Source organism: Polyergus mexicanus, unplaced genomic scaffold (genome assembly GCF_030449975.1).
Source record: "Polyergus mexicanus isolate NDT 795.1 unplaced genomic scaffold, iyPolMexi1.0 SCAF_17, whole genome shotgun sequence".
In the NCBI taxonomy this organism is placed as follows: Eukaryota; Metazoa; Arthropoda; class Insecta; order Hymenoptera; family Formicidae; genus Polyergus; species Polyergus mexicanus.
Window position 1 is genome coordinate 477,487 of NW_027223337.1, and position 25,758 is coordinate 503,244.

At 34.8% G+C, this 25,758-nt stretch overlaps 1 protein-coding gene and 1 long non-coding RNA gene across 4 annotated transcripts in view; one reads left to right on the plus strand and one right to left on the minus strand.

Moving 5' to 3' along the window:
- LOC138940434 (uncharacterized) overlaps window positions 1-17,574 on the plus strand; it is a 32,275-nt gene extending 14,701 nt beyond the window's left edge. The window contains exons 2-3 of the long non-coding RNA XR_011448000.1: window positions 16,379-16,466; window positions 16,835-17,574. This is a non-coding gene — a long non-coding RNA (uncharacterized lncRNA). The remainder of the gene's footprint in view (window positions 1-16,378; window positions 16,467-16,834) is intronic.
- Window positions 13,773-25,132, minus strand: LOC138940430 (nose resistant to fluoxetine protein 6). 3 transcript variants are annotated; one of them, XM_070309309.1, is made up of 12 exons: window positions 24,301-25,132; window positions 19,735-19,949; window positions 18,970-19,190; window positions 18,786-18,877; window positions 18,039-18,220; window positions 17,673-17,839; window positions 17,328-17,496; window positions 16,786-16,982; window positions 16,274-16,421; window positions 15,785-15,974; window positions 15,521-15,663; window positions 13,773-14,997 (listed from the first exon to the last, which is right to left on the minus strand). In XM_070309309.1, the coding sequence occupies exons 1-12, from the start codon at window positions 24,503-24,505 to the stop codon at window positions 14,476-14,478; spliced, it is 2,451 nt and encodes an 816-aa protein (XP_070165410.1). In that variant the 5' UTR covers window positions 24,506-25,132; the 3' UTR covers window positions 13,773-14,475. The 3 variants fall into 3 exon arrangements, with proteins under 3 accessions (XP_070165410.1, XP_070165411.1, XP_070165412.1); XM_070309310.1 differs by having other exon boundaries at window positions 16,274-16,403; window positions 24,301-25,131; XM_070309311.1 differs by lacking the exon at window positions 16,786-16,982 and having other exon boundaries at window positions 16,274-16,399.
- Between the last annotated feature and the right edge of the window lie 626 nt (window positions 25,133-25,758).

The window sequence follows — 25,758 nt, forward strand, 5'->3', positions numbered from 1 at the left end:
TACACCAGACCCGGGTCTGGTCATGATCCGATCTCGTAAACGGGCGGAGCCCGGTTTGGTCTACGCCTCTGTGAGGGGACCTCCGGTATTCAATTAGTAAATTGAGGGGGTTCGCCGTCGACGGACAGGGCGAAGTGGGGTATGATTTAGGGTATGACGTTCCTCGGCCTCGTTCTCCCTCTCGTCGCCGACCGCTGGCTTGATTCGCGACCTATCGCCATCGCCATCGTGCTCGTCTCTTTGCCAATCGATTCGAGCCAACGCGAGATGCTTCAGACGCTGTACCACGATATAATAATATTAGTCGCGAGATATCGGCGCGAGATAGGCGTGAGGCTGCGACGCAAATTGGATGAAATGCGTGCACGGGGTGCGCGAGATATATTCTCTTCTGCATCGTAAATTCACTTGAAAGGGAAGGAAAAAATTTTGTTGAATATTTTTCCATTTAAAAGCGAATATTTTTCTCAGCTTAAATATTTTCTAAATTAAATATTCTTTCTCCTTCTTGTTTTCTATCTTTCTCTCCGTCGTGCTGAAGATTTATGTTTCTTTCCTAGATTTTAATAAACTATTGGTATAAACAAAATTTTAGATACACACAATTTATTATTATAACTTGGATAATTTTTCAATTTAAATTTTAATATATATCGACTTTAAAAAAAAATGTCCATTTAATCGAATATTTGATCAAATAAATTTTAATAGTTTGAAAATTAATATTAATTATAATAATAAATGGCTAAAAAAATATGAGAATATTAATTTAATTGTTGATCTTTAATGAGAAGAAAAATTGTTTTAATTTCTATCTTCATTTTTACTCTAGTCACAAGATTTCAATTAAAGTAATATATCATTAGCTTGTAGTTCGCTTTATATATGTTTTGCCGACGATAATGATGTTTCAATTTTGACGGTGTTAAACGCCATTTAATAATGACATCGTGTCCGTCACGTAAGACGCTGAAAAGGTAACGGGTCAATCTACTTTTACACTGATACGCTTCTTCCCCCGGACGACGACACGCAAACGAGTATCCGTCGTTATATGCATTGACCTTTCGAGACAAAAAAAGCTTCCCCCTCGCTACGTTTTCTCGGGTTAAAAACGAAACAACCGGGAGCATTCGACGCCCAAGTCAAAAAGACTTGACGGGAAAATCGGTAGCGTACGGTCGTCCCGCGAGACTTTAACCCTAACAACCTGTTCGCATAAATAAGTCGGCACCTGTTTCCTTCTTGTTCCAACTCTTAACAAGGCAATTTGCGCCTGATTACGACAATTATTCATTTAAGAAACAACATCCGGTTCTCGTGTACAGAATTAAAATTATTTTTGTCCAGTTCAACAAAAATTTCTTTATTGTAACACAGTATAATTCTTTCTCCTCAGATTTAAAAAAGAAAAAACGCTACGATTTTTTTTTATCCCTGGAAATTTATAGAGCAGTATGTTTTGTATAATATTTATGCGGCATACAAGATCGAAACAATTTATGACAAGCGAATAAAAAAAAAAAAGTGAATACATTATTCGTGATAAGGGCAGGCGTCTGGTTGTATTTCCGAGAGAAACCAGATGCCAATGTGTAATAGCCGAATAATTATTTCTTATTATCTAATCGCATAAACTCGATTTGTCAAACATTTACTATTAAGTAGGGAATTAACAAAACAAAAAAAAAATCAAATATTAATTAATGAAAAATCGCGCTTAAAAAGTTTTACTGCTATCGCGCCAAATTTACAATTTTATAAAAAAGAGAGGCTAAAATAAAGATTTGAAAGAAATTATTATCTGACATATATCTTTGTCGTATATGTAATATCAAAGGCTTATTATTTTCATTTAGAATTTTATCTGCTTGATATAAAAATTGTGTTTAATATCATTGATGACAGGAGAAAGACATATTCAGCGATAAATATATATATATATATATAAAACTGGATATTTTACGAAATATTTTATTTTTTATATCAAAATATGTCAGATTAAAATATAAAATAACTCTAAAAGTACCTAATAAAAAAATACTTTATTATAGTGTTTTGGAGAGCTCTCGGTGTCAGCTACAAGAATACTAAATAAAAAATGGGGGTTTCCATTTAAGATTTTAAAGTTGACCTTCACATGACCTTGAAATGATTTTCCAAGGTCAAATCATTGTCACCATCTTATGGCCCCCTTGAAGCCACACAACTTTTGTTTGAAACATTTTTCTCTTCCGGGCTTGGTTTTTGAGATATTCGACTGGATGGATTAAAATGGGCCACCCAGTATATATATAGTGAGAAGACAAAACAATTTTTGTTTCTCTCGTGCACTAATCATCATTTATTATTATAAAAAAGAATTGTTACTGCATTTCGAAAAATTTCATCGTCTTTCCGGCATTTCTCCGTGATCGATAATCCTTCTACTCTTCCGTTTTTTTTGTTTTTTTTTTTCTTTTTGCCTCTCGTGGCAGATATCAGAGAAAGTGATTGGTCGAGTGGCCGGCTGCCAGTCCATCGACAAACGCCGGCAGGAGTTTCTTGACACAGTCGCTGGTGGTGATATACTGTCAAAAGGAAATGCCGCGTTTAAAAGAAGCACTTATAGAGGACGACTAATTTTTCTCTTTGATGCCAGGCAACCGCGATTACCGCGCTTTCCTCGTCAATCGTGCACTTTTACCGGGGGATAGACGCTTTCGAGGAGCGAGGATTTATCTATCGGTGCTACGTATTCGAAATCGCCAAAGCCCTCGAGTTCGGAAGCCAAGGGCTTCCATTTTTATTCTTTTACTTACTTTGATTTTATTTCGGATAAACTCGAATCGAGATCCTAAAGTTCGTCATGAACGCAGCGTTTTAACCGACGTGTGTCGTATATATTTCATATAAACGCATAGAGAAAGAGAATAAATTGATATAAAATAAATTTAAAAACTGACAAATATGGTACGTTCTGGTAATCCTGACAATATTTTTAAAATTTAATTAGGATTTTTCTGTGAATGCTTTTTAACTGTTAAATTTCTGTCGAAATAAAAAAATCTTCATTTATTTCTCATTGTCTATATTAAATAAGCTGTTAGTATTAGAATCTGATTTCAAATTTTTTCTCTAGAAGAGAGAACGATTTTAGTAAAGAGACACATTTAAAAAACTCTCGAAATCCAATTATTATTAACGCAATCGGCGTATCCCGAACTTTCTCCCCTCTCGCGGCTTTCTTTCAACCGACAGCCCTTTTTCAAGGGCTGGGCGGGTAGAGACCAACCAGGGATCCTGGCGTTGCCATTCGACGCGGAGGTGCGCAGGACACGGCACGATGAAAGGAAGGAAGGGGCAAGTACCGGAATATAACTTGCGATGATAAGGGTCTCCCTTGTGGTCTGGCGATATCTATTAAGTAATAATCATGATAGTCTAGAGATGAGAAGTGTGCGTGGGGATCTGGCGTGTAGGAAGAATTACCTCGTCCTGTGCGAGATCTCTCTGATTTCCTGGTATCGTCTCTCTCCTACCCCTGTGCTATTTTAGCAACTGCAGGGGCAGATCGAGGCATTTTGAGGAGAGTTCTAGCAGTGTAGTGTAATAATTAATTAATTTTATTTGTTGGCATCAACAAATATTACACATAAGATAATTCTCGTACAATGTATAATAATGTTAGAGATAAATTTTTTATTTAGTCAAGGAAACTTCTGAATCTTTAAAAAAAAATTTTTTAGACGCTTCAAATTTGAAATTAAAGTATTATTAAATTATTAAAATATTATCAAAGTTTTACTTTGAAATTAATTAAGAATTAAAATTCTATTATTTACATCAAAACTTAATAAAAAAAGTTATTGCACGTTACAAGTTAGAGTTAGAAATTTTATTAAATCTTTTGATATTCTTATTTAAATGAAAGTTCGATTATTATAATTTGTAAAGTATTTTTAATATATTATATATTTATTACATAATTTACTTTAATTTGCTTCTTCATATATGATGTAATAAACTTTGTTAACTATTTACTTTTTATTTCAGTATTAAAATTAAATTATTATATATATTAATTTCAATTATAATTACGTAATTGACTTTGAAGCTCTTTTGTGTATGCGAGGCATCAGACGGAAAATCAAGGGTGATCCACCCTTTTGGGTATCTCTCGACTCTCGGGGATGACGTAAAAGCGGTTGACGACGGGGTGCAAGAATACAGCGGTCGTCGCCGGTCGCTTTTGCGGTGGTGGGACGCAATCCAGAACACCTCCTAATCGCCTCTAATCATTTCTTCTACCCCGCGCTGTGGGAAACCGCAGAACACCCGGTATAAGTCGTGAGTGCACTCGAGCCCTTTTCGGCCGGTGAACACTCAAAGTCTCGATTTTGGAAGATGCGACCGGATCGAATACCGCCCGGATTCCCTTCAATGATCCTTGGATACTTTTGATACTTTATCTTTGAAACAAATAATATATCTTTCGCATTCTTGATTCTAAAAACAACTTAATTAAATTATAATACAATGTAATAATAATTCTACGATTATCACAAAATAAAAAAAAAAATAGTTTATAAAACCTCTAATTTTCTAACTGGTATACGTATCGTACAATAACTTCAATTGTAAGTAATTGAAAATAGAAGCTTAAGAATACATTTTTTAATAACAATTAGAACGCTATAAATAATATATAAATATGAAATAAATAACTAATCAAGAAAATTTTAATATGAAATTTTCAGATATTTTTTATTTTTATTTTTGCACGCGAATAGGATATATGTACGTGTTTATGTGTAACATAGCGAGGTAGATATCGGTAGAATAGAATGTTGTTTAGAAGAAGGATTCTAAAAACAACTTAATTAAATTATAATACAATGTAATAATAATTCTATAATTATCACAAAATAAAAAAAAAATAGTTTATAAAACCTCTAATTCTAATCGGTATACGTATCGTAAAATAACTTCAATTGCAAATAATTGAAAATAGAAGCTTAAGAATACATTTTTTAATAACAATTAGAACGCTATAAATAATATATAAATATGAAATAAATAACTAATCAAGAAAATTTTAATATGAAATTTTCAGATATTTTTTATTTTTATTTTTGCACGCGAATAGGATATATGTACGTGTTTATGTGTAACATAGCGAGGTAGATATCGGTAGAATAGAATGTTGTTTAGAAGAAGGATTCTAAAAACAACTTAATTAAATTATAATACAATGTAATAATAATTGTACGATTATCACAAAATAAAAAAAAAAATAGTTTATAAAACCTCTAATTTTCTAACTGGTATACGTATCGTACAATAACTTCAATTGTAAGTAATTGAAAATAGAAGCTTAAGAATACATTTTTTAATAACAATTAGAACGCTATAAATAATATATAAATATGAAATAAATAACTAATGAAGAAAATTTTAATATGAAATTTTCAGATATCTTTTAATATATACCCTTTATTTTTATTTTTGCACGCGAATGGAATATATGTACGTGTTTATGTGTATGTGTAACATAGCGAGGTAGATATCGGTAGAATAGAATGTTGTTTAGAAGAAGGATACACAAAGGACGCGTGCCAGTCTCGTAGCCCGGGGATTTCCGGAACGCGCATTAAACGTCGACACGTTGACTAATTATTATTTCCGTCGTTAAGTAGGCCATTTCTTTTGGAAAAGAGCGCTGAGACGTAAACAAGGAGGTAGGCTATGGTGTTCTGCACTTTATCGTTGCACAGCCAGCGAAATTTATTTATTTTCCCATCGACGACACGTGGTTCCTCTATCCGTTTATCTTCCTCTTTCTTTCTTAATCTCGCACCTCGCGTCGAATCATCGAAATTCCCCGTATTTCGGAAAAAAAATTAAGAAACCAGACTAAAAATGAATTTGTTCATAAATTATTTTCATGTGTACCATATTTTTTATAACACTTCAGATCTTATAACAAAATTTCCTAAAACTTTTGATATAAAATTTAGCCGTAAAGTTATCTTGTAATGTAAAATTTCACAATTATTTAGATGGAGACGTCGAGTCTCGCTTAGATAAGAACGAGACCCAAAATGAGTTTGGTTAATTGTGTTAGATTCGACAGGACTTTATTTCGTCAGACACGAGTAACGCGATGTTTAGTCGTGAGCCCGATTCATTCTTCCTCATATCTCGATTGCAAAAAGATTGAGATTAGAGAATTAATCTGTCAGCGACCAGCGATGAAAAGTTAAATGGCAAACGGTGGAAAAGGGAGAAACGAAAGCGGAAAAGACGCGGCGTAGCGGGGGCGGGTGGAAATCGGGAGAGATAGAGTAAGAGCTAAAGGAAGAGAGAGAAATTCAGTGGGGCCATGTGGCGTTTCACGAGATATCAAATCATACTACGTGTATGCCATACCGCCCCCTAAATATAGTTTATTGCGTTACCGAGTATTAATGGAGCTTCTATAGAAACGACAAAGACGGCCCCCCGAACGCGAACGTAACTCTTTCGTCTCGGAAAAGCGAAAATACTGATCTTCGATTTAAATCTAAAGATGAGTCGTCTCGTGAAAATTTCTAGAAGCGTAAGAATTATTTATATGCCGTAATTATTACATCGCTTGGCGAAATTAACGCAATATTCATATCGATACCGGAAAAATAGAGCACACGATATTACTGAGTTCGACAAGTCTCTAGCTTTCTCGTATAGAGATCTTCCGGAGGAAGAAAAAAAAGAAAAAAAAAAGGCACGGTCGTCTGTCAAAACGATTTATCGGTTTATCGTCCAGCGTTGGGCGAAATTGATAACCGACCGCCTTCTAGTTTACAAGCCTAGATGTGCCATCTGCGAAATCGCGTGCCACGAGTATAGGGGCACTCGCGTGTGTGGTCCGCCATCAGCGATCTACCCACGTAATTTTTCCCCAACGAAAACTTCGATGTAAACAGCGATCTCTACCTGATGCTTTTCTCCCGGCCTTTTTTAGTCTCCCTTCCCCCGCTCCCCCCCCCCCCCCCCCAAATAGGATAGCGCGCGACCTCGTCCCGGAATATCATAATTGAATGATGATTGAGGCTGTCTGCGCGACCGCGGATGCTATTAAGCGAGATTCCGATAATCCTGCGACGGAAGTTTTATTAAACGGAAAGGAAGCGTCAGTTATAGGTAGCCGCGCCCGTAGAACATGCAGCCAACGCACACCTTGCGCGATATGCCAGAATGTTGGGATCCTTTGACAAAGGTTTTCTCAAATTGAGGAAGATTCAAAGGCGTAGAGAAATTTTCAAGGATTTGAAAAAGTGATCGGAAATTCGAGAAACAGAAATTTTTTTTTCTTTTTTTTTTTTAGTTTAAAAATTTGATCTATAAATAACATATGTTAGGCTGATATAATTGACACGAAATGTATTTTAAGGGAGATATAGATAAACGTATATCGAATTAATGATAAACGTTTGCGAAAGTTTGAGATTCGATATTTTTAATGGATGGATTTTCATTAAAATCAATGCGATCCACAATGCTATCCTCCTATGACAAAAATTTCGAATCTTCGTATTCCGTTGATGCTACTGCCGGAAAGTATAAACACACCGTGCTTCGTACACGTGTCCTCTGTATATCATAAGCCTTCGCTTAGACTTATTTAAGTTAAGACGAGCTAGTTCCTCCACGAATTTGCTTACTATATCCTGTCGCAAGATTCATTCATGCCTAGGCAACGCTAGGCATCAAAAGATGCTGAGCGCGCCTTCCAAAATTTTATCGCGTACGCTGATTATTTTGACATGTACAATATATGATCGCTGACCGGACCGTAAGCTGCAGCGTGTCGAGCTTGTGATTAGTCTTCGCTTATAGAGAGCCGATTAAAAAAGAAAATCTCTTTATTTTAAGTCTTTTATAGATTTTAATATAATTATATAATTAATATAATATAATTTTTAATTATAATTTAAATTAATTATAATCTAAATTATAATTTAAATAATAAATTAAATTATATTATTAGGTGTACAACTTTGCTTCCGCCGTTTTTTTTTCCGAAATTCGAGGCTTTATTGTAAAAAACTGGTTATACATTTATGATTCAAAGTATTGTCCACTCCCAATGATCGTGCCAATTCTTTTTGACTTTGACTCGAGTCTTCGTTAAGTAATGCCTCCAATTCTGCATCTTCGAAAACCTTCTCTCTTCCACCGCTATGCCGGTCTTCGACGTGAAAATCATCGTTCTTGAAGCGTTGAAACTACTCGCGACACGTTCTTTCACTAATAGCGGCTTCGCCATAAGTATTTGAGAGCATTCGATGAGCCTCAGCCGCAGATTTCTTCGTATTGAAGCAGAAAATTAAAATCTCCCGCAAATGACGAGAATTTGGCTCGTAAACTGACATTTTCAATGGAGAATAACTTTACGATGCGGACACAAATCGACTAATGTTTCTATGGGGTTACGTTGACAGATGCCCAAGTTTATCGCATGACGTCTATGATCTATTTATTTCGACCACTACTTACCGCTAAAGCCATTTATAGGAAAACGGCGGAAGCAAAGTTGTACACCTAATAATATAATATAATTATAACAGCAATATATTATTTCACAATAATTCTTTAAATATGTATTAAATATATATTAAATGTGCTGTATGATAAAGTTGGAGGGAGATAATGTTGGAAAAAAAAATTTTCAATACAAATTATACATACCCCTTATAACGAGAATCATGGTTAATTTGTGAGACATACGATACATACGGAGGATCATTGTTGATATCGGGAATCAATGAAATTTATTTTCGCAGCGAAGAACGTCGGATTCTAATTTTACCATCACGTATCGAGCGAGATTGCCGTCTCGATGAAAATGGATCGGCGAACGATCATGATTCATGGTGAATGTTTTTCTCGAGATGCAGCGAGCGAGCGAGCGGATCCTTTCGCGATAGAATTCGTTGAATTTTCACGAGTGTGAGTCTAATTCCGAAATCTAATATCCATCATCTCTCGTCTCAAGACTTTAAGCGTCGGCGAAACTTACTCGTCTCGAGGATCGCGCGATAAAAATTCATTCCACGCGAGCATCGTAATTAGTCCGCCAAAACGGACTAAAAATAACGCCGATCACTGCCTCGAGGCAATCTCAAGTTAAAACTCCGCTTAAGTGGCTTTATATCTGCCCTTTTCCCAAGCTGATGCTACTTGCACTCGCCAAAAAAAAAAAAACCAATTCCTGTCACGGCCCGTTACCATTGATGCAACGTCGTGGGGGGGGGGGGGACCGAATTAAGGTTTCGGTACACAATAAAAAAATCTTGTGCTGTCAGCAGCTCTCTATATTCGATAATTGGAATGAGATTATTATTATTATTTTTTTTTTTTTTAATAATAATATCTCAATTAATACTCAATTAATTTCATTAACTCGATTAACAAATTTATTACATATATAAAATTTAATACAATCAATCTTTATATAATAATTGTTTTACGAAAAATTAATTTTATTGCTTGGAAAGCAATTTCTCACACAGTTTCAAATCAACTGAGTGTGTCAGTTAAACTTTACACAGACGACAAAATTAAATTTTTAAGCATGAAATTATATTATAATAACAATTATTTATCGCGTTGCTAGAAATAACAAAGATCATAATAAAGAAGAGAAGAAGACACAACGAGAGCTTGACATGAAGAAATACTCAGTTACGCCCTCGTTTCGTATTACCCGAGATTACTCTGTATCAGTAGGCGTCGATGACTTGGATCCTTTACAATGTAACTCGATCCCACTGATCAATACGCAAAGTCTTCTTCGGTCGAAATTTATTCGTTTTTGTACTTTCTCGTGTTCTTTATAATTTTTTTTTTTTTTTATATTTAACCTTCCATAATCCGTATTAACAAATTATAATAAGTCCTCTCTTCTTGACGATTTCGTCCGGAAGCATTTTTTGATCAAGTAATCTGGAATTTTTAATAATGCATTTGCGCGTTCGTTTTGATGTATAGTGAATTATATTTTGTATACTACTTTTATTTTCAAGTTACGGTAATATTAGAAAATTGTATCGCCTTATATTTAGATTCTTCAATGGAACGAGAAAATTAAACGAGACAAGAGCGAGAAATTCTTATACAAAAATATATATAAATAAATTAAAAATGATCGTTTAATCTCGTCACACGCGTTTCGAAAATTTATAATCTTTCCGATTGTATCGAAAATATTATATATACACGCGTATTTCTCTTCTCTCTTTTCGTCCTTCTTGAAAAACTGTTGTAATGGCAAACACGCGCAAATTACACGCCGTGGGGTTGACGGAAAGGCGGAAAAATAAGTGGGAAAAGATAATGAGAAAAGCGAGAGATATATCGGCTCAGCTTTGCCGATGAGGCCCGCGGTTCTTCCTGGCGCCGGATCATCGCCGGATTCTGTCGCTCTTCCTTTCTCCACATTTACGATTTACGAGTTTTTTTTTTTTTTTTTTTTTCGGCATTCGTCGGACGTTAGCGAAAAAGAAACGAGGACAATCGTTGACGTAGGTAGCCGAAAAGCTTTGCCCTCATATGCAACCACTTGAGTGTCTTTTTATAGGCGCCTCTCTTCGTATTTCACACTTGCACCAAGCGCCGATTTGTCTCCCCCTCTCTCCCTCCCCTCCCTCCTCCCCTTCTTTCTCCTAATTTCTCTTTGTAAGCCTCAGTTTAACCATGACAATCTGGGCGTCTTCGTACTCTGCGTAAAAGAGAAACGATAATAATTAAATGAACGCATCACTTTTCAAATATGTTCTCGCGGCGTAAGATTCAAGAAATTAAGAAATTATTAATTGCATGAGAAAGGACGAATGAAAATGTCGTCAACGATAATATATAATTGTTACAGAGATTAATGTAATATGAAAAATGAATGATGTTAAAATTAATTTAACATAATAAAAAAAAATAACATTCACACGAATTTAAAAAGAGACACGTATATAATACGTATTCTCAATCAAGATCGATTCAAGGTAGAAATGCAGAAACCTTTTTTAAATTTCACGTACGGCGAGGAAACGGCTACCAGCTATAATAATCTATGATTACGAAATGTAAAGATTCGATTATAAACGAAAATTCGCGTAGCTTTATCGCTCTAAATGTATCGTACTGTTCGCTCGCGGAATAATTATTCTCTCGAGATATAAGTATCGTCTCTTTCTCGTCTGATATTGTACATAAAAAAAAAAAAAAAAAAAAAAAAAAAAGTTTTGCGCGACGAGAATCGGAGCGGAAAAGACCTCCTCCACGTGCGCGCCAGATATCCCTCTTCGGGATTCGTCGCCCTCCTTGCATCTTGCGCCGCGTGCCGAGGAAGCGTTTCGGAAATCAGGAGGGAGGGGGGGGCTTCTTTTTGACTCCATTGTCCTAGCGCCTCCGGTTACATTTTATTGCAAGGGAAGCGATGGCGACGCGTGCTAGTACCGCTCGATGTCGCCGAAAACGTACATTCTTCGGTATCCTCTTCCTCCACAGAGAAGTGGGATACTCGGATCGTCCGAGACGATTGGCGCCAAGTCGCCGAGATGGTTCCGTCCCGAACGATTCGGGATCGTTTCGCGTAAGCGTAAGCGATAGAACAGTCTCCGATAGAACAGTCTCGTCTTGTCGAAATTGGAGAACACGCGACGGAAGTGAGTCGCGACGTCGTAATCTCTTTCGTTTTTGGTTTCTTCGAAATTGTAGGGTTTTTTTTTGGGGGGTGGGGGGGGGGTTGGGAGGAGGAGGCAAACTGACCGACATTTTTGTCATATTTTAATATAATTTAATATATAATTTATGCATCATTAAAGCTTATCTCTCTACGGTTTTAAACTTAACTTTACTAACTATGAGATATAATAATATACGGATCGTGTGTAATAAATAAATATAAAATTTACAGATCATGGAATAAAGAGAAATAGATCGGATCGAATTTATCCCCACATTTTAGCTTAATTATAATAAATCAACAGCACGCGCGCCTGTATAATCTTATAAATATAAACACTATCTGTCGTGGGGGAATATAATGCTTACATGCCGATTCATTTACGCATCTCATTGTGCATGCTAATAGCGCGTGAAAAAAAAAAAAAGAAGAAAAGAAACGAAGGAGGGAAAGAGAGCGCGGGAGAAAGAATAGATAAATATTTCCAACTGCATGTCCTGGCAGCAGCAGTCGTTTCATTACGTTTTCATTGCGGAAAACGGTGGCCACGCAGATGTCGACCACTTGCTACCTCGAGGATGACGATCCGGGTGAAATCTATTCCCTCTGTTTGTCGCCACAGGGTGCCACCATCGGGCAACGCGTCGTACCCCCCCCTTGTGCCCCATGTTCGGCACAAGCTCCCCTGCTTCCCCTAATTCACGTAACGACGCAACACGCCGCCGATTCTTTCACAATTATGAGATGCATTGAGATATAAACGCGGCCCCCGCCGTCAAATGTGCAATCGGCCAATTATGATTGCCGCGGTAACTCTTTGACGAGAATGTGAGACGAAAAAAATATTTTTAGATTAAATTAAATACATTTTTAAATCAAATATACTTTGTATATTTAAATAATAATTAAAGAAAATAGTTTAACAAGAAATAACGAATAGAATTGAACGAGATTGATCAGATTTCTTAATTTTAGCAAAGTACAAATTTTAACTCTTTCCCCCCCTCTCTCTCTCTCTCTCTCTCTCTCATCATTATAAAATTTATTTTAATGTTAAATTTTTTAAAATTATTTCATTTTATGAACGGAAAAAAGCAAATTTATATATGTCTTTTTAATATGCGTGATAGAATGGAATGAAGAATATTTTTAACTCATGATTTTTTTCGACATGAAAAAATAAATCTGCGGCCAAAGTTTTGTCAATCATCGTTATATCGACGCGAGAATATCTTTTACGCAAATTGAATTGAATTTAATAGTATGAATGTTTCCTGAAAATTCGCGTTTCTTTTTCCCACGGCAGCGAATGTGTCCCCGGGGGGTGTCTTTCACGCGTGTTACGATTGCTCTCGCATCAACCCTTCGTACGCTAATGATGCCATTAAATTCCCACATACATTCGAAGCTTAGTATTTTCACTTCTCTTCACTTGAGCATTTTCTCGACTATGGCTTTGTAAAGTATCCTTTTCTTTGAATAGCAATGATCTTTCCCGAAAAGCGAATAATGGACAAATTTTCCATCGGCCGTCTCGTCACGGTATAAATCGTCGGGGTATCGATTACTTATCCATAGACTTCGCACAGACTCCGCATTGTTGTTTTTTCTCGGCTTACTTTTAGGCCGCTAAGCGCTCGAATCTGTTCGTAGAGAGATACTAGCCCGCTTCTCTCCTTTAAAGGGTACAATACATATGTTCGCATTGCTCGCGTGTGAATGAAGGGAAATGTGAGAGGTAAAGAGATGGCCTAAATAAACAACGATACGGGTTATTGGCAATGAACTTTGGAATTGTATCGGGTTAATTCCTCGAGTCAATTCGAAGGAGCGCGCTCGTGAACTTTTATCAAGACGCTCAAATTTCTACTCTTATTCACGAATAGCTTACGATTAATATCTTTGATTTGTAAACAATATATAAAACAAAAAATTAATGATCCAGAGGCTGTTAAGAAGTATTAGATAGATTATTATAGACGTTAAAAAATATTTATAATTGTGAAAATAATTCAGTGATAAAAATAAGAAGCTGATTGCAAGAGAATATGAAATAATCCTTCTTGTATTCTTTTTTAGCTTCTTATTTTTAGTATATTATTATTATTTAAAATATAAGCTATACATATGTTGCTCGCAATATTGTAGGAGAAGCTTCTTTAAATAACACTTTCAAGTTTTATTTTTTTATAACGTGAATTTAAATGCATCTTTTGCTTATAACTCTATCAATCTAATACTGCAAGTAAATTACGACAAATCGATGCTTGCTTTCATCCTTGTCGCATCAAGATATTGTACGTTCTCTTTGCGCGAAAATCTTACAATATATAATCTAGTAATATATAATCTGTTATTAGTAATATACAATCTAGCATTTTCTTATAATTATTAATAACAACGCATTACATGTCGCTTTTTATCACAATAATCATACAACCCTACATATCATTAATATCACTATGAATCGATAAAATAAAGAGAAATAGTTCTCTTATTTAATTATCAATTAAAAATATAATTATATATGTACAAATTTTTCTATTTAACATTTCCATAGCTAATGCTATGCATCTATATATTTTATCGTGGATTATAAACAAAGTCTAGTTCTCTCTATAGTTCATTTCTGTCTTCAAATATGTAAAATGTCAATTATTATATATCACGCACTTTTACATCTCATCTGTATATATATTGTATATATTTTTTATTTCTCTTGTTATGAAACTGTATTTTTTCTTGGCTCACAAGCTTCATTATAATCCAAATCATATACTAATCTTTCTATTTTTCAAGAAATGACTCGGTTTTATGATATCAGCAGACTCGATGTTAATTATTGACAATAATTTTCCATTCGGGCTCATTCTCGATCGTTCGTCGAAAGTGCGGTAAAAATCGACATTGACATAACCGGATTTTCTCTTGTCGATATTCACGTCCTGTGCATCGTCGCATTTAATTGGATTGATAAGATAAATTTTACTGTTATTTTTTTTTCCTTCTTCGTGTTCTATGCCATTCTCGCGATTTTCGTCAACGATTTTCGTAGGATCACGGTAAACCATATCTTTCTCCGAATTATCATCGTTACACGTAATCGAAGACTCGTTTTTCGATTGACTGATCTCCTTGTCGGATTCCGTCGTGTATCTGAAATTCTGGTGTCTCGATGATTTTCGGCCAGAGAGAAGGACACGGTCGATATTTGTAAAGGGCATCTCAAAACAAAGGCTCCATAGGGCTGATAGTATCATCGTGAACATCAAATTGGCGAAAAACGCGCGCAGCTGACAAAATAAATGAGAAAATTTATCAGTATCCCTTTTTTATTACTACATACGATTTAATTATGTCGTGCATATAATATCGTATAAGATAAGCACAGGGGATTAATATTTGTGTCGTATATAAATTTAAAAATTTAAATTGAATCAAACGCAGCAATAAAAATTTTTGAAGAAAATTTGTTAATTATGTTTGCAGAGAAACGATGATATATATATATATATTTAAAAATTTAAACTATTTTTCTATCTTTACTTAAATCTTATTATTTATTATTATTATTTTTCTTTATTTCTATCATGTAGATTTTTATAGAAAATTTAAATTATGATAAAATTATTATTGTTTACTAATTATTATCAATTACTATCAGATATCGCATTTTTTATATAAAGATAAATGTGTCATGAAAAATTCTTATCTCCTAGCAATAACTTAATCAATTATTTTTATTTTGATGTACATCTATCTTTCTTACTTCTATTGAGATAGTTTTAAAAAAATATTTCGATTTCTTTTACTCACCACGTTTATTGATGTTAAATTGCCGGTGGTACGAGCGGCCCCGATATCGAATAGTAAGAAAATATAGTGACACAAATAAGCGCAATAAGACAATTTACTCAGCGGTATCCATCCGCGCCAAGAAAGGAAGTGATTCACGGGACCTTGAAAGAAAAAAAAAAAAAATGAATAGCAGTATAAGCGGAGAGAGAATGTGTCAGTAGATGCTGATGTTGACATAATCCGATTTGGTAATTATCTCGCGAGCGCGCACGTTTTAATTACCTGCATAACCGTGCACGCAGCAAAAGATGATCCAAGATACCGATAACGCGAAGGTCTGTCGATGAAAACCCGCATAAAAACTTGCTTCCAATCTGTTATATACGTGATCTTCAAAGTACATGGCACGCGGTCCGAAAATGGCCGAAAAACCGATAAGAATGGCGATCAACCAGCCGCAAATCACATGCCTCTGTGCATAAAAAAACATATGACATATGATTTTTTTTTTTTTTTTTTTTTTTTTTTTTTTTTTTTTTTTTTTTTTTATAGTAGTCCATTTCATTTTTTTCTCAAAATTTTAAGTTAACATATAAATACGTATTATATGTCTACTAAAATATTTTATAGAATGTGTATATAATAAGTCTTATATGAAAGAGAAAATCATTTTAATCTATGGAAGGCGAGATGCTCTCAAATTTCATCAATTTTGTTTTTTGATATTGAATATTAAATAGAAAAACGTAAATTAATTATATATACACTTACAATATGCAGCTTAACTTTAGATCGTGTCTTATATAAGATGTACCCAAGACCCAATCCAATTACATAAGGTCCAAATCTATTATACACTTTTATATAAATTTCCAGGTACACTTGGGTGACATCCATCTGGCTACGAAACATAACACCTCTTGAAATCATTGAATTAAATGATTAGAATCCGACACGAAGTTTCGTACGTATGATTTCCACATATAAATAAAATATAATTCCAAATAATCATCACGTAAGATAATAGAAACTTTTATGTTTGCTTGATAATTAATTCATGAAAAGGATTTTTCGATGTGAAAAAAATTACACAACATAGATCTAAATTATATAACACGATAATAAAATTTAAATGCTAAACAAACATAAAATATTTCAATATATAAATAAAAAATAAATAATTTGGAAGATTATATGATATTTTTATATATAAAAGCGTTCTTAAATAAAAATTTTAATAAAATAATTTCTCAGCAACAATTGAATTTAGATTCTGCACTCACTCCTTATAATAGAGCATTGTGCCCGTTAGCTGACGTATAAATGTTATAGCGAACGGCACTAAGATCGACAGAAGAAAGCAAGTAAACAAAATAATGTTGAAGTAGAGGCTCCTGAACTTCAGCATAGGATAAAGTACAAGCGGTGATAACCAGACAAGCTGCATATCGGTCGAAAGGTACCAGGATTGAGACATGCACTAGAAGCAGACATAAGAAAAGTAAGAAAAGGACGATCTTCAAAAAATCACGGAAATTCGAAAAAAAAGCCGGAGATCGCAAAGTAACGCAAGATTTAGTAAATCTGAACTAAAAAAAAGAATAATAAATAACTAAAAATATTTAATAAGAATATATTACGCGGATAACGAGAAGAAAAGATATATGTATGTAGACTGTGCGATTATACAGAAAATAATCGTTAATTATGATTCAACATACACACAGTCGATATATCGTTGTATTCGATACGATAATTGATAATAAAAAAAATATACATAGTAAGGAACATGCCTAAACGAGTCATAATCAAAGAGATAATCTACCATGTTTGGCACGTTGACGAAGTTGTTAACGTAGAGAAGATTTGTATACCAATTCTCGCGACAGAAGTTCTTATTGGAACCAACCCATACGTCCCAATTTGGTCCCATTCCGATTTTATAAAACAACGTGGCATAGAAGCCGATCATCATCGCGTAGGCTGGTGTCACTCTGGAAAGATATATAGAGAGAGAAACAGGATTAGATAGTATTATATTATACATATGATATCTACGAGAGTATAATTTTAGAGCGCAAAGAATAGGATATATTTGTGAAACTTAATTTGCAGAAGATTTTAAATAAAAAAGCCTATAATTCATTTATATGTATATACATACACATACCTTATATAACGATGAATGTAAAGCCCAATAAAATTGAAACGCCAATTTGAGGCTCGTCCCTTCTTCAATAGTTCATTGTAGGAGAGCAGAGTGCTGCTCAGAAGAAAGAAAGTGTCTGTGACGATGTTCCCGTTGAGTACCAGCATGCTGTTCCAATCGTGATGCATCTTTTTGTTATGATAACAAAAATAATAGCAAAAGTTAAAGATGCAGACTTTTATGATTATATGTGAAGGAATAAAATTTTTTTTAATTACATATTTTTAACTTAAATTATAATTTCTTCATTGGTGATAGAAATTGGAGAATAAATACAGTTTCCTCTGTCAATTCATAAGAAGCTGTATAAAATTATTAGATACTCACTCGTGGAATCTGCGTGAGGTTCATTTTGACACCAATCGCCTCCATGTAATATGTATGCCCGTATATTATCCAACAAATAGAGATGAAGCGTATGCCATCTAAACAGCCAATAGCCTCGCGTTGTCTATCAGTCCGCAACAGATTCTTCCCGTTCGTGTACAAGGAGAACGACGTAAAGATAACTGCAAGAAATCATTATTGTTATTAGTTTCGGGAACATTGTCCTTCGTTTCTTTTTTTCTTTTTCAAAATCAAGTTTAATACGATGTTTAATACACGAGAAAGGAAGACTGTACATTTCATGAGAAGCAATGAATCACAATATTTAACGTCAGTAGTTAGGAAAAGACGGCAGGGAATTTTATAGAGAGCAGAATTTAAAAACAAGCATTGAATCATATTGAGAAGTTTGGAATAAAAATACAAAAAATTATAAAAATAGGATGAGATAACAGAATGAAAAACTTTATAGATTAGATAGCATACAGATAACGAGAATAGAACGTTGATAAATTTTTAATTTATCAAAACATTGATATATGTACATTGACACACATATATATATACAGGTATAATATAATCATAACTTCCGGATATCATAAAAAAATCGAAGGCAGGAGTTTTAAACACGCTAAATGCACGATTTGTGTTACATTCATATATATTTTATCATATACTGTATATTTATATAATGTATAAAGCACATATATCTCTTTATTACATACGCTGTTACATTGCTATCTGTACCTTTCCACTTCGATGTAATGTTCCGATATAATCCCGCAATGTCGTATATCGTACTGGCTATAAGCAGGAATGCGACGAATGCAAGAAGCAGGCTAAAAAATTATCGAAATTTTCATTATTTATGCATTATAATTATACATATTACGGAAAAATCGATATTTAGATAAATTAGTTGCACATTTACATGTAACAAAAATCAGCATAATCCCAGGCTGAGTTAACGCTCTCTACGGTGTGACACGATTCCTTGGAAACGCTAACGATCATGTCCACGCGCCCTTCAACTTTCAGTGAATCAAATGCGAGTTCCAGAGCCTCCTGAATTTCCGTATAATTACACGTGGATGGAACACACCACATCCATGTATAATCGACCGTATTACCGGATGTCCATTTTGTCACATTCTACGTCACAAGATATGTTAAAATATTGAGCTTTTATTTACTTATACCTTTTTTTATTTATTTTGTTTTTTATTATTCTTTTTTTTTGTGTGTATTGAATAAATGGAATTATATTTTAATGAGATTTAGAATAAATGCTTATGCAAACAAATGAAATTTAAATAAATAAAATCAATTAATATTAAATTAAAATGAAAATATTGAATTTCATATTTGAAAAATTAATTTAATTTATCTCCAATTAATATCTAAATTTATATAATTAAAAAATGTAGCATTTCCAAATGTATATTATTTATTTTTATAGTTTTCATTCGCGAAGTAAATTATTTACAACTCTTTTATATTATTAGATACATTATTTTGTATCGTCTTTTTAAGATTTAAAATATTTATATTTATTTTGAAAATTAAGAGAACATTATTCGGCATATTCAAGTTATTTACGCAAGTTGATAGAAATAAGTAGAGAGAATTATAAATTTTGGGCGTATAGATTTTTGTATGATAAGCTCCACGATGATTCATTTTAATACGAACTCACCGACGCGATCGCGACATTCACGAGCAAATCTCCTAAGTCCAACTCGCGTTCTGGTGCACCGTCATCCGCGGTTATCTCGAATTGCACCGCCGCGTTGCAAGCCTGCCCGACAAAGCCATGCTCGTTCTTCACGAGTAAGCATTCGTCGAAATTGCCCAGCTGTTTATAATTGCCAGTGATTACGCCGGATGGTATCTTAACCGAAGCATCGTACACTGAAACAAAGAAAGAGCATCGAATCTCTGTTCCGCGCAAACCGAATTTTAACGTTACTCACATATAATCAGACCAGAGATTTTAACGAGCGAGCGAGATCTCTTATCAGACGTGCAATGAAGGATCTCGAAGCTATCGTTGGCGATTGTTAAGAATCTAATAGGTATACCATATATTTAAAATGTTTCGCACAAAATCTTTTGCGTATATATTTTGTCTCAACGACGATAAAAATGGCGCGAAAAACGCGTGGGATAAAAGATGCTGCAATAGACGTGAAATTAATTGAGCGTGGGTAAAAGGAACTTTGGCGGAGAGAGGAGTCCAATCTCCAATCCGGGGTCCGCGTTAATTAATTCCGCTTTGCAAAGCTTGCCGCTGTCAATCTATTATCGATGCGTCGCTCATTGTAGCGTTTTTCCGGCTATTACGACATTTACGGCATTCCGGCTTTGACATTTAACAATTGCGCCCCTCTCCCTCCCCCTCTTCCCCGATCACTTCGTTTGTAATAAACACACAGTGTCTGAAACCGGTTGAAACAGGCGCACGTGTAGTCAAGGCGTTCTTCTGTCCTCAATCCATGCCACAATCAGCTGGCATCATTTTTTTTCTCGCGTTTCAATATCCGGAATCATGATTAACTCAATTAAAGAGGCTAGTGATCGCTGAACTGTCGATCTAATATGGATTTTCTCACGAGGTCCAAATAAGGTTTAATCGGTTATTAAATTTCTGTGTTATCGTTGGAGAATGTACAAATACCCGTTGCTACGTGTATATATACATTTATTATCTCATAATCAGAATAAATTATCATAATGTGTATTTTTAAACAAAAATGAAACTGAAATCGTCGAAGACGATCTTAACTCTGTCGCTATAATCTCAACTTTCTATCAATTATCCCCCATGCCTTTTACGGTGCGATGTTTTGAAATCTATCTCTCGTTTCTTCTACGATTTTATAATTAATACGCGATTAAGATTTAATCGATGCATTCATACCGTCCATTTGTATATTCTCCTCGTTGGCTTCGCGGTAAACAAATTAGTTTGAGGAAAAATTTCAAAGAAATTAGATTCAATCGCGGCATGAGATACTACGGCTGAAATAGATATTTGCGTCGATCAAAGTCGCGCGTTCAATTCTACGAGAGTAGATAAATAAATTATTAAACTGTACTAGGAGAAGAACTGCGTCATGCTCGCGCGATGATTTATATTACAATATTACTCATCTCTCCCGCAACGTATACGCACATACACGGATGTACGTGATTTCAAGGCGATCCCTCGGTACCCCTTATCTATGATTGCGCTGTGACGTAGAGCAGCATCAATGTCACGAGTGCATTAGCTGCGGAAGTGCATCGCGCGATGCGCTGATACGGCGATTAATTAAATCGAAGGAAGGCGAGAACTTTGTATCGAAAAATTATATAGCGCGAGCTCTTTTGAATTTTAAATTTTCGACCGTGCGATAATAACCATTTTTTTTATGTAGATTACGCGACATCTCCGCGATAACGTTAATGTGTCCTCGATTAATTTAAACACTTGATAAAAGTCACTCAGTCAACAAAGATAGCTGAAAGATTAAGATGTAAATTATTTCTTATTCCTAAAATTTGTTTGTTGTGACAGAAAGGGGGCCTGTGAGCGTTTCTGAACTCCTGAACTTCGAAATCCACCATTGATTACACTTGTCCCTTGTACAAACAATAATTGAAGAATCGCGCGAACTAGTCGGACTGGCAATTAAGCGGCCTACAGGCCAGGGAAAGATCGATCGATCGATCGATCGATCGATCGTTCGCAGGCGATCTCCGATACACAAGGACGGTCATCGTCCTCGTGAATGCATCTCGCTGACCCAGTTTGGTCTCGCGCATACGACGCACATACCAATTACATCGATCAATATTATTGTTTCTACGCGCGGCGAATCGTTAATTATTTTTTTCTCGACGCGTTGCTTTAACGCTAATAATCCTCGTCCAAACATCGCGAGCGATCGCCGCGCCATTTCTTGAAGAATCAATCCTTTTGGCACGATACTTTTCTCATTCGATAGAGTTTTCCGTATTTTAAATTAAATGTTAAAATATGAAGAAAATAATATTTTACAATGCAATTATAGAAGCTGCAAATTTTAAAATTAATTTTCTTTCTTGGCTTTAAATATTTGTCTAATTTCTAAAGTATTTAGTAATTAGTGATCAATCTATTTTTTTTTCCTTTTTTGTCTTCGTTGTTTGTCATTAAATATTCTCGTAATAGATATATTTAATTAATTAAATTATACTATTAATTTGATTGCTAATTATTAATCAATCAACTTTTGCTATAATAAACAATCTGTTTTTTCCTTTATTATTAAATATATATATATATATATATATATATATATATATATATATATATTTATATATGGCAGCATAAATATATATATTTAATGTTACATGCACTATTGATATTGTATATAAAGACAAATTGATAAAAAAAATTATTTAAAAGATACTATTCGCGGATATATCGATAAAAAAATTTGTCTGACCCTCGTGTCAAAAGTGCACTAATATTTATATGGACTTATATTATTTAAACGCTGTATTTGCGCATTGACGTAAGAACAATGGTAAACATATCCGTTAAATAATTATCGCCGGCGAGATAAAAGCTGTCGTAGAATGGAAAACGGCAATGATCTATTCAGCGATGATCCATAATAGCGGGATCCACGTGCGCCAACGACCACGCGTGGGTTAAACGTCTTGTAACAGCCGATGCTGTCACCGATTGACATTACGCTATTAATATCAATCAGATCAATGTCATTCGTTAATCTGTGCTAGTCCAAGTGTCACGGAGGCGATAATTCGCGTCCGCAATAATGGATACAAGGTTCTTTCGATCGTATACACAAATCCGACTTCTTCGGTATCATCTTCGTCCAATGCATCTGTAATCTTGCGTCAATCTCCGGCTGCGTCTATATTTCGCATCGAAATCACGCATTTAAAACGTCGATGATCGATTCCCGAAATTTATTCGGGACCTCTTGCGAATCTTAAAGGGTGGTGTGAAATTCTGCCACATCTTTAGTTTTGCACAACTCGTCCTCGTTTACAGAGTACATTGAACTAGCGTGTCGCAAGAAAAAATATAATCTCTATAGTCATCGCTCGATCAATCGGGCGGTCTTTTTTTTTTCGATCGAAGAGATCGATATCTATTAATTAGTGATATGCGTTTCACGTGTATCCGCCCGATATCGTACGCAATACGTTACATGCCCGATAACGTCTTATGAGAGAAAGAGAGAGAGAGAGAGAGATAATCGAGCGCGGCGTGCAATGTCCGATAATTTTATTGAACCTGATGACACAATTGCAATCATTCCGTGATCTTACACAGCGCATAACAGGCAAAACGATATGTAAAGATTATATAATAATTTTCCTCCTCGCGCTGTCTTTTTTCCGTTCGAGAATTCGAGTTTTTCTCATACACGGGGACACAAAGAAAATATTGTGATCGTTAGAAAATATAGCGTAGAACAATATTCCTCGAAAGACGATTATTAAATTACGATTCTTAAACGAGGAGCTCTTTAGAAGATTAAATATAATGTTATATAATTTTTTTATATAATTAAATTTTGAAATCAAATTATATATCCTTAATTAATTAGTGCGTTAAAGAAACTATAATTATTACACGAATTATAACGTAAAATAACAAAAAGTTTGTTAAAGTTAATTACTTATTTATAATCTTTTTAAATAAATGACTTTTCAGAGGATAATACGATATTATATCGTTCAATCGAGTTTAAATTCTAAGAATGTATGATCTTTTGAAATTCAATGAATTATTTTCTCTTCTCTTTTTTTGAATTCAAGATGACAAATCTCAATCTATTTATTACACAATCTATTTTTACTCCCTCTCATTAATATATAATAATAATAATAATAAAAAAAATATATTATAGATATAATAATAATTATTGATATAATAAAATAAATACGAAATAATTTATATGACAATATAGAATATGAATTTGGATATATTTCAATATATGGAAAAATTATATATGCCAAGTCTAATAAAAAATTTTTTATCTTATCTCTAAATCTCCAAGCTAAATGATTATTGATCGATGAAAAGCATTTATCAGGATTACGAAAGTACAAGAAATATATAATAAAAATGAAGAGTCCGATCTCAAAATTACTAGTAATAAGTCAAATCGATGTTGAAAAAATGAACATGACATAGTGTCCGCGAGAGGCTACGTGTCCTACATATTAGATTAACGTATGGATTTTTTATTTTACTCACTTTGAAGCGCCCATGGTGTATATTTTTCAAGTGCCTCGAGATAAATTCTGCTGTCACGGATGCATTCGAGTGAAGCGAATTCCCGGGGCGCGAAGGGCTTCGCGAGAACTTCCGCGAGGATAGCTTCCGGTCTCTTTCCGCTGACTTCCGCCAACGTTTGCAGGCACAAAAAGAGAATCGCGCATATCCCCCATCTCAATTCCATCTTTCTCCTGTTCGCGCGAGTGTGCGCTAACTATATTAAAGCTTCTCTCTTTTTTTTTTATTCGTCTTCCTCTTTATATATCCGAGAGAAATTTGTCAGAGAGGTAGAGCACGCTCTCGAATCAGAATTGTTGGCCAACGCGACGTGTGACACGTCTCATTATTTTCGGAATAAAATCTTTAATCTTTATTATATTTCATAAATCGAACGACAATTAATTCTCTCATACCTTTCTTACTCATTAACAGAATTATCTCAGCGTTATTATACGCCGTTTAACAATCCTTCTCGCGATTCGGAAGACGGAGAGGAGAGGGGGGGGGGATGCTATATCACGCGCAATGAATTTTTACTTCGATAGAGGATATGAAAAGAGGCGAATATTGGCCGGACCCGCGTCGTTGCCCGACCGGAGCTCGAAAGGGGCGCGCGGCGTCGTCGTTGACGGGAGAGCACGTGTTTTACACGCGTGTCCTCGCGATGACACGTGTAAACGAATGTGCCGCGCATCCGCGTTATAAAAAGGAAGAAAACTCGAAACGCGACTGTGACTGTGGATTACGTTCTGTCAATCGGCGCGCTGGTTCACTTATATATCGGACGAATGTACGAAGCGATCGCGTGATGGGGGTAAGGGAGCCATTCCGAACTCCACCGACACTACCGTGGCCATCTCGGATCTCCTCTTATCGATGTAAACGAGGATTACGCATTCGCGGAGAGAAACGGCCGCTGCTGGAGAGTGGGAAGGAGCTCGGTACGGCGGCGACTACCAGGAATTCGATAATGGTGAATCGAAACGACTTTGGGAGAGAACCCGCGGAAGTTTGCGGATGGACGATGACGGTCCATCCGCGTGTCCGTGCAAGGCACATTTGATGACAGTCGGAGAGACATGTAAGAAAAAAAATTTCCATTACTCCATTATATTTGATAAATTCATAACGAGAAATTTTATATTCGTATGTATCATTTTGTTTAGAATTTTAGATTAAATTTTTTCAAAATTATTAAAATAGCTGTCAAAATGGTGAAAAAAAAAAAAAATCAAATCAAATCAAATTCTATCGATCAAATTATATTTATTATTATGCAAAATGTCTCGCAACACGAATATGCGCGGTCGGTCTTTTTTATTTTTTTCAAAATTGAAAAGGACAGATCGCGCGAGAAAAATGAAAAGGTCAGCTTTAATAATTTAAACTGAATTCTAATGTGCGTCAAAATAGCGACTTGTGAAATACGTGTTTTTT